Consider the following 10,316-nt stretch of genomic DNA (forward strand, 5'->3'; position numbering starts at 1 on the left):
TATTAGATACAATAAAAAGAAAAAGCGAAAAAAAGAAAAAAGTTGTTTTTTCCGTGTGATGGGAACTCTTAGGATTTCCTGTCTTAACACTTTCATGTGTGTAATATAATACAGCAGTGTTAGCTAACTGGAAGTTTGTATCTTTTGACCACCTTTCTCCAAGTCCCCCCTCCTCCCACCCCACCTCAGAACATCTTTATTATAAGTGTAAGAAGCTTTTCAGTTAAATTTGCCTCCATTTAGAGCAAATTTGCACTCTTACGCTTTTCATTTAAATAAGCCAAAACTGGCTCTGTGTTCAGATGAACTAACTGTGCCTGCACCTAGTTTCTTAGAAATTCTCTGTGTACCGTCAAACATTTCCCGATTCCCCCTGAAGTCCAAGAGGCCGAGGGGGCATCAGGCGCACGGCAGCTGTGGGAGGACCTCTGGCTCGCGGCTGCCCTGGCCCTGCGCTCCCTCTGTGGCACGGAGTGAGCTTCAAGGAGGATGCATGCCCACTCCTTTCCCACTTTTTCCCCTTAATTGGAAGGTACTGAGTTGAATATCAGGTTGTAATTCGTGGTAAAGTGAAAATAAGATGGTTCTGATTTTCTTGGGTGTTTTTCCCCCTGAAAACAAAAGCAACACTGAGTAAAAAGTACTTAACACAGCCTCGTGGTTGAGTCCAGCAGAGGCTTGGAAACTATTCTCGGGGATGCATCAATTGGTGTTTGGCTTATGCCTGTTTTATCATTTGGCTAACAGAATTTTAACTATTAAGTCTTAGTTTTACTTAAGAATATTTAGGGAATTGTTTGTATATTTGTTTATACAGATCGTTTTATACTAGGGGTACAATATAGTCAGGTAAGATCTCGAGTTTTCCCAGTATTTTCATATGTGAATCAAATTGAGGGAGAAAACCTATGCTTTAATATTATTTAAAATTGTGAGGTGGCAAAACTGGGATTAGGTCCCAGATCCTGTTTCAAATGTCCTGTAGTGCAGTCCCTCAGGGACCCTGGGCCGCTGCTAGTACGAGGGTGTGGGTTTGTGTTCATCCTCCCCTGTCTCTGTGACGGGGCTGCTGTGGCTGTAGGGGAGGGAGTCGGGACAGGAACAAGGAGGGGAGTGAGCTAGTTGGCTCTTCGGTCATAGCAAATGGGTCACATGGTGGCGACGTCTTCCAAATACAGCCTCTTTTCAGAAGGGGGCTGATGAGAGGTTTTTCTGGACAGGGGTTTGTCTGCAGGACGATCGCTCTTGCATACGAGCTCCTGCTTAGGCTCCTGCCTTGTGGGAACCAGTGGGCAGGGCTTCGTGGAAAGGGGCTTTGCCACTGGACACATAAGGGAAATCTACTACTGATGTCTGTATTAGAGACGCATAACAGCACCTGACTTAAAAGCCCCACCCAGAACACCTTGTTCATCTTTATTTTATTTTCCCAAAGTTATTTGGACAAGAAGCACTTTTTTTAGGGATACTTTTTTTAAAAAATAAATATATTTATTTATTTTTGGCTGCGTTGGGTCTTTGTTGCTGCGTGTGGGCTTTCTCTAGTTGCAGTGACTGGGGGCTACTCTTTGTTGCAGTGTGCGGGCTCCTCGTTGCAGTGTGTGGGCTTCTCATCGCGGTGGCTTCTCCTGTTGTGCGGAGCCGGGCTCTAGGTGCACGGGCTTCAGTAGTTGCGGCATGAAGGCTCACTAGTTGTGACTCGCGGGCTCTAGAGCTCAGGCTCAGTAGTCGTGGTGCACGGGCTTAGTTGCTCCGCGGCATGTGGGATCTTCCCGGACCAGGGCTCGAACCTGTGTCGCCTGCATTGTCAGGTGGATTCTTAACCACTGTGCCACCAGGGAAGCCCTAGGGATACTTTTTAACATGCAAAAACAAATTCACTGACTCCACAGGGGTCTTGATGACACCGTTATTTGGTCTGCTAGGGAGTATGCAGTTTCCCTCGGGGTTTCTGACTTTTCCGTTAACAAATGTGTATCAAATACCTGCTCTGTGCCACATTCTGGGGATACACAGAACAAGACAGACTTGGTCTTTGCCACCACAGTCCTCAGGCTATACAGGGGGATACACACACAGTCACATCACTGTAATGTGGGACGTGCTCCCAGGGAGGCCCGGGGCTGTGAGTGTCAGGGACCTGGCCTGGACCATGGAGTGTGGGGCAGATGAGTGAGGGACAGGCTGGATCTTAGAGTCAGGTCAGAGCCTGGGTGGGGCAGGCAGGGTTCCAGGCGCGCTCGGGGATCTGAAGGCGCCTATGCGTGCGAAACAGCCATCTTGGGGAGGGGAAGTGTGACTTTGGGTGTAACTAGAAAGACGTGTAGAGTTGTCCTGTGGGGCCTGGTGAGTAGGTCATGTTCAATTTTAACCTCAATCCTAAGAGCCGTGGAAAGTTATTGAAAAGTTCTAGTTAGCAGAAGACTACATACTGTTTTTATTTTTAAAAAGTCCTGTGGCTGGAGGCTCCTCCCCTGCAGTGAGGGGCCCGTGGGGTGCGGACGGCACCCCGACCTGGGACGGGGCCAAGGTAGAGCCAAGGGGAGGAGTACACAGGGTAGGCTTTATTGTGAAAAGGCTTTGCAAAAATGGTAATAGTCAGAAAAAGAACTTAAATAATTATTTGGAATCTCTAAGGGTCTCCTAGAATAGGGGCGATTCATCTCTTTTTGGTCTTATAAATTGCTTTCCTTTCTCACGATTCCCTCACCTTCCAACTCTTTAAAATATTGAATGATACCAGCTGGAAGTGAACACAGGGACTTTCTCTTCAAGACTAAAATACAAATAGTATTTTCAGGTGCATGGAAAATACAGGTCACAGGCAGGCAGGCTGCGTACGTAGGTATCTATAAGGCAGTGTTTTTCAACCTTTAAAAATTTGTCCCTGCCCTGCTTTCACAGTTACCTTCTGTCAGTCCCACCGGCTAAGATTTTTTGTTTTGAGCTTCATGGTGAGGAGTTTGTATTACCCAAACCACCAGAAGTGTTTTTAAAACGCTGTAGCCCTTACTTCATTGCGGACTCTGCGTTGAAACTCCTCTCTTTTAAGAATTTCTGCTAAACGTAGTGAAACTGTTTGGAGGAGGTCTGGCTCTCGCCTGGGTGCTGAGAACGGTGCCTTTCAAGCAGCCCGCCTAGAACCCACGCGCCCGTTCCAGCCATGAACTTGCGACTGACGTGTCTGCCGAGCCTTTATCAGCATTTAATGGTAGATCTCTGCCTTTCAAGGGGAGTTTGACTTTCTGGAAATAGCCAAAAACTCTTTGGAACCAGCTCTGGAGACTGAACGCTTAATCATGGGTGGGTTATTATACGCTTTCAGGACACAGAAGTACTTTTGTGTCTTTGAGACAGTCTGAGTAAACTAATGAATGTCTCTGGCTTGTAAACGAAAGACAGTTCTACGTGAGAAGTCGTGGACATCTTGAAAGCAATAGCGTCCTCTTAAAATTGGCTCTCCTGGGAGGGGCCGTGTTGTGTGGGGAGTTGGAAAGCCAGCCTCAGACTGTGTGGTTTAGACCCGTGTGTCAAGGCCGTTCTCTTACCCAGGGGTTTAGGGTTTCAGGTTTCACAATGACCGTAAAGGTTGGCCCTCGTCCTGCTGTCCCTGCCGGAGCAGGGCAGTGGTTGGTGGTTGTGCTGTTGGCGTTCTGACGGCCACAGAAAAGGGGTGTTGGCCTTCCCTTTCTCTTTCTCTCTCCTCATTTAATCTTCTCTTTTAGTCGGAACAGCAGAAGCAGCAGCAGGAGGCGGTGAAACTGCACCGACAAGAGAGGAAGACCCTCCGCCGTTCGGCCGGTCACCTGACGTCCAGGCCCAGGCGAGGACGGCCGTGCCACTGAGTCTGGCACCGATCCCACACGTGGTTTGGAGGAGCTTGCCTCCCCTGCTTGACCATCGTTAGAGGGTGTTGTCTGCGCCGGGGACGCACGCTCCCGGAGCCCCGCGGAAACCCTCGCTGCGTCTGCAGGGGTCGACGTCTGGCAGCCGGTCCCAGGCCTCTGGTCAGACTGCGGGGCTGCGCCCGCTGGCCATGCGGCGCCCCCAGGGCTCCCCGAGCACATTGTCCCTTTCCCCGGTTTTAATCAAGTAAGCGAGGTGGTTGGTTTTGAATATTGTGAAACGTGCACCGTGACATGAGAGGTTCTCTTGTGCTGAAAACCAGGACTAACGGTCTTCCAGAAACTTTCTTGCACTGCCTGCCACCATCCATGAGTCAACCACCCCGAGATGCCATTCCTGTCTTGCCTGACTTGTGAGCGTCGGTCGTGTTTATGTTTATAAGGATATGCTGGTAGCTGTGTTGCTTGTTTATGTGTTAGTTTGGGATTTTTTTAAATATATTTTTATACCAAGAGAATATAAAGTAATGGTAATAACAGTCTAAAACAAGAAGTGGAAGCTACTGGATATTCTTTTAACTTGGCACAAGATTAAATACAGATTTTTTTTTTTATTATTCTGTTTCTTAAGTGTAATTAGAGACATACTGGCTGGAGAAAATGTTTATAAAAATAAATGCTTTCATTTGAACAGCTTCTTGGAGAGAGACCCATTCCTTGAGTTAATTTGAAAAATAACTTTGGTTTCCTTAGTTTTTTGTGTATGGATGTGATTTTGGAGATGCATTTCTTTATGTACAACTGGGATAGTGACTCTTTAGATTGTAAATGATGGAATCTAACTTGAAATGCTGTGAGCCAAGAGGCAAAGGCGTTAATTAACACAGCCAGGCTGTCGAGCCTTAGCTGCCTCGGGACACCTGGATCCAGGCCTTCCAAACTCAGGCCCGTCTGCCCTCCTTTCTTTTCTCCCTCCTGTTTCAACATGACTCCTGTTTGCTCAGGTCTCCCCTCTTCTCTTCCTATACCCCCTCCCCGTTATATCTCCGCTTCTGTGCAGACTGGCCTGCTCCCCCAGGCAGGGAACGGCATGGGTCACACTGTTACCTCTGTGGTCTGAGAGAGTAGGCGTGCGCGCACGCGCGCGTGTGTGTCTGCGTGTGTGTGTGTGTGTGTGTGACAGACACGGTCACCAGAAAGAGACTCTGGTTACATGGGCAGCCAACCCAAATTGTGTTGTGATACCAGAGGGTCCCGCACCTGTTTGGTACTTTCCTTTCTCAGCTCGTCCCCTAAGCTATGCACGGGGCTTCAGCTCTCTGTGGCTCGCTTTTCTGTCTCCCACGCTGCTGTCTTCAGGAGCTGGGAGTTTGAGAAGAACTTAAAGGACACTGCCAACTGGAGTTTGTCCCCAGGGGTTGAGGGTTGTGCTCCAGACCTGTTTCCTGGAGTCAGGCTCTTCTGTACATACACCTGGCCTTCCCGGGCCCCCTTTTCCTTCTTTGGGGCCCTCCGTGTGACGTGGGGTGCCAGTATACCGTGTGCCAGATTCCAGAAGCAGTGCTGCAGCTGGCAGAGGGGCCTCATTCGCCCTGTGAAGCTAGGGCTTGTCTGAGTCCGGAGCATCGCCAGGGCCAGGAGGATGGTGTGGACCCATTCTGGACGCTTGGGACGCTGGCAGCGGGGCCGGCCTGACCCAGGGGGGGTCCCAGGCCTGTTGCTACCAGTTCCGTACCCACTGACCGTAACTTCTCTGAGTCTCGTTTCCTCCTGTAAGCGGGCCTGACGCTTCATTTCGGTGAGGAGCGAATGCGGCCCGTACGTGCACGCGCACCTCGCACGGGTCCGGGAGTGCTGGATGACGTGCTCGCTCAGCAGCCACGCCCCTCCCCTCTGCGCACGCGCCCCTCTGAACTCAGCATTTTTTTTTTTTTTACTTTTTTTTTTATTCATTCATTTATTTATTTATTTTTGGCTGTGTCGGGTCTTAGTCGTGGCGTGCGGGTTTCTCTCTAGTTGTGGCGTGCAGGCTCCAGAGCGCGTGGGCTCCGTAGTTGTGGCACGCAGGCTTAGTTGCTCCGTGGCATGTGGGATCTTAGTTCCCTGGCCAGGGATTGAACCCACGTCCCCTGCACTGCAAGGTGGATTCTTAACCACTGGACCACCAGGGAAGTCCCTCAACGTATTCTTTAATATCAAGATTTTCCTAGAGCGAGGTGCCCCTCAGCTTTTGTTCTGGGGGAGTCCTGAAAGGGCAGATGGAGGGCCTGAGCTGAAGCTGTGAGGGACATTCGAGAAAAACTTGCCGGATAGATAGAAAGCTGCAGAGCACATCCTCCAGGCCCTGCTGTTCCCCTAGCGACCCCCTAAACAGGCCCACCTCTTCAGGGTGGCGATTCCTGAAGCACCTGCTACAATCCCCCCATTTCTTTCTTGGAGTTTCATTTTCCATAGTTTCCCTGTGTTTCTGATAGCTTCCTCAGCAGCCCGGTGATGTGGCCGTGCTTCTCCAGGGCAGGGGGTTCCTGAGCCAGTAGGAGAGGCCCAGCCTAAAGCTGGGGGCGTGGGTTTTACCTCAGGACCACCCTGCGGTTACCGAGTCATGACTTCTCTAAGCCTGCCTGTACCAGATCCCCTTCGTTCTCTAACACCCTCGACCTGATGCCTAATATTTTTTATTTTGGGTCCAACTATTAAAAGAAAGTTGCTTCCAGCAGCTGGGGCAGTGGTTACTTTTGGAGAGAGGGGAAAGTGGTTGAGGGGGAACATGATGGGGCATCTATAGCACCTGGTTGATTCCAGTCCTTAACCTGGGAGCTGAGCTACTCTCATGACTTGTACACTTTTCTGTGTCATGTTATACTTCAATTAAAGTCATAAGAAACAGAATTGTTTCATCAGTCACATGTACCCATGATAACAAATTCCCAACTAATCCATAACGACGAACAGTGGAAGGTATATCCTTTTAAATGTCTGTGAACAGCTGTGTACTATTACCATACCTACCACGATCCCAACGAATCGTGCTATATGGGTTCCTCATACTATAACGTGCTGTTCAAGTGCCATTCATGGACGTCTTATTATGCCTGCCACTGAAATGATTAAAGTTCCTAAGACAGTCGTACGGGTTTCCACCTCATGAAAGACCTGCCTCACTTATCCTCCAGCTGCCACGAGAAGAATGGGCAGAAGCGCTGAGGCCCTTGGGTGACCTGGGCGGGCCTGGACGGGGCGGACGCGGTGGTGGGACCTGATTTGTTTTGAAGGTGCGTTGGCAGGATTTGGGCTGGGCTGGCGGCGCTGCATGAGGGGGAGAGGAGGCCGCGGCCCCAGTGCCGGGCCCCAGCCAAGCTGGTGTGGGACTGGGGGTGAGGACAGATTCCACTCGGACTAGATCCGATCAGGTCCCTTCTCCTCAGAACCCTGCAGGGGCTGCCCTCAGAGCAAACACCCGGGTCCTCAGAGCCTCCACGGCGTGGTGCGGTCCGGGGCCTCTGCACCCCCTTCAGTTACTCCCCGTCACCATGTGTTGCTGTTTCTGGAACACACAGAGTGTTCTCTTAAGCCAGGGCCTCCGCAGCTGCCATTTCCTCTGCCTGGAGTGCTCTCTCTTCGGCCCACGGCATGTTTGTCTCACCTTTCAGGTCACGACCACACTGTACAGAATTGTCCCACCCCTGCTCCCAGCACCGATACCCACCACAGTGTGCTTTAAGAGAAGAAAAACAAACAAACAAACTTATTACTATGGAGAATTTCAAACACAAACCAAAGTGGAGAACAGTTTAATGAGCTTCCGTGTACGCATTCATCATCCAGCTTCAGTAATTAACCACAGAAGCTCATCCTGTTTCCTCTTTACTCCTGTCCATTGGCCCTTTGTTTTGAAGTGTTTTGATCCCAGACATCGTTTCATTTTACAAGAAATATTCGTAGCGCTTTACTTGTTTATCCCATCCTCTACCCCACGCCACAAGTGCCTTCCATAAGGTTAGGGAGATTGTTTTTTCTTTTCTTTTCTGGTCTGTTTTGTTTACTGCTGTATATCCAGCACCTAGTACAATGCCTGGTTACATAGTAGCTACTTAATAAGTATTTATCAAATGAATAGTTGAGTCAAGTTAGATGAGGACAGAAGATCAGATTTGGGGTTGAATAGCAGAGGGATGATTCTCACTTGACGAGAGCTTTTACAGAGCTGAAAGGCCTAATTGAATAGTTCAGGAAAGAAGAGGAAAAAAGGAGTCAGAAGAAGTGACTACAGACAGCAGTTGGCAGGAGTTTTGGAATACAGGGGAACAGAAAATGTGAGATCAAGAGAGAGTTTTCTTTAAAACGGGAGAGATCCAGCATGACTGCACACCACTGGAAGTAAGCCAGGGAAAGGAAATGGTGACGTCAGAGAGGCGGGACAGCTACTGGAGTGATACCCACTAGTAGGTACAGCAGTTGTCATTGCCGTGTAATTGCCCCCAAACAGTGGCTTAACGTAACAGTTATCCAACAGCCTCAGTGGATCAGGAATTCAGGAGCAGCTTTGCTGGGTGGTTCTGACTCCTGGTCTCTCGTGAAGATACAATCAAGACGTCCACCAAGGCCACAGTCATCTAAAGTCTTGACTGGGCCCAGAGGATCCCTCTTCCAAGCTCACACACATGGCTGTGGGCAGAAGGCCTCAGTTCCGTGCCCCATGGGCCTCTCCATAGGGCTGCTCGAGTGTCCTCCCTCCCCCAGAGCAAGGGATCCCAGACAGCAAGAGAGACCAAGACAGAAGCCACTGTGCCTTTTATGACCTGGTGTCAGGGGTGGCACATCATCACTTACCCTTTCTTTGATTTGTTACAAGTGAGTCACTAAGTACAGCCCACTCACAGTGGGAGAGGAATTGGGTACCATCTTTTGAGTGGAGGGAGTATCCCGTAGGGTTGCCAGATAAAATACAGGGCACCCAATTACATTTAAATTTCAGATAAACATAACTTATTAGTATAGATATGTCCCAAATATTACATGGGGCATACTTAGATTTAAAAAAATCATTCATCTCAAAATCAAATGTGATGGATGATCTGTATTTTTTTTTTGCTAGATTTGACAACCCTAGAAAGAATCTGTAGACAAATTTTAGCGCCCACACACTAGCCTGAGAGGGAATGGGATAGAGTGCAGAGAGACACCCACCTCACACAGACACACGGGCAGAGGCCACTGGGGTTCAGATAGGTGACAGGGAGGCAGGTGGACACTCTCTTCTAATACCTTCTGTTTTCTCATTGGGCCAAGGTGAGCTTCTTGCCCCGCTCACCATGTCTTGAACTTCTGTGCTTACACAAGCTCACCCTTGATTCAGAACCCTTTGTTCTGGCTGAATCTCTTAATCCCCAGGAACTGTCCATCCCGTTCCTTTCTCTCCTTCCTGCCCCTCCACCCCCCCGTGAGCATCTTTGTAGAACACCAATTGCTTCCTCAGAGTAATAAAACACAGGACGTGAGAGTTGAGAAGTCTGGGTTCTGCTTTTGCGTTTCCTCGGACTTTATTGCCTCTCTGAGTTTCCAGAATCCTACCTCAGTGTTTTTCAAAAAAAATTTTTTTACTGTGTCCCACAGTAAGAAATACATTTGACACTGTGACCCAGAACACGTGTATCAAAAGTGTTACAAACTGTACCTCCCAGTATATAAAGCAGGCTGGCATTTTTCTGTTCTGTCCTATTACATTTCCTTTACCCCACCATCCTCCCCCAAATAAGTTCCCACCTATTAAATTGATTACATGACCCAGTAATGATGGCTCCAGCGCCGAGTTGAAAATTGCCACCTACCCTAACAGATGGGTTTGTCTTCATGCTCCAGGAGCATGTTGGCAAAACCCCCTAAAGTTTGTCCCCCAAACCTGTAATTGTTGCTGTAACTTCTAATAGTGATAAATTGTGTAGTGAGACATTTTGCTGGAGCTTCCATGAGAATTTTTTTTTGACTGAATGCACAAGATGAGTATTTCCGTGACTTTTCTTTTTTTCAAAGCTCTATCTTCAGCATAAATTAAATGCAAAATAGATTTTATAGAGGAGCAGTTTGGGTGGTTTTATAAGAAAATTTAAAAGATTTTATGGTTCTTAGGTAAACTCTTGATGCATTAAAAATCTGATTGTTTTTTGATTGATTTTGGTTTTGAAATGACTTTTAAACCTCGTATTACCTATGTAGCCATGAAGTTGAACCAAAATCCTGGAGTTTATGCTGTCATTGTTTTTAAGCAAATGTAGATGATGGTAGTTACATAACCATTCTACTCTTTGTAAAAGACCTGCCTCCATATTTCTTATCTGATAGAAAACTCATCTCTCATCTGCGCTGAGAATACTAAAAGTAATGTATTTTAATCCAAGAAAAGTCCAAAGTAAATTAACATGTTGGGTCTTGAAGTGACTGAATTCTTCTCAGAACTTTGAAAGAGGACAGCAA

At 48.2% G+C, this 10,316-nt stretch overlaps 1 protein-coding gene across 1 annotated transcript in view; it reads left to right on the forward strand.

The window, feature by feature from the left end:
* The window catches only part of NOL10 (nucleolar protein 10), an 87,459-nt gene extending 82,929 nt beyond the window's left edge, over nt 1-4,530 (forward strand). Inside the window, exon 21 of the mRNA XM_024737735.1 lies at nt 3,726-4,530. Coding sequence (XP_024593503.1) covers nt 3,726-3,845 — 120 coding nt within the window. The 3' untranslated portion in view covers nt 3,846-4,530. The remainder of the gene's footprint in view (nt 1-3,725) is intronic.
* The last annotated feature ends 5,786 nt before the right edge of the window (nt 4,531-10,316 follow it).

Source organism: Neophocaena asiaeorientalis, unplaced genomic scaffold (assembly GCF_003031525.2).
Source record: "Neophocaena asiaeorientalis asiaeorientalis breed wild unplaced genomic scaffold, Neophocaena_asiaeorientalis_V1.1 scaffold396, whole genome shotgun sequence".
NCBI lineage: Eukaryota > Metazoa > Chordata > Mammalia > Artiodactyla > Phocoenidae > Neophocaena > Neophocaena asiaeorientalis.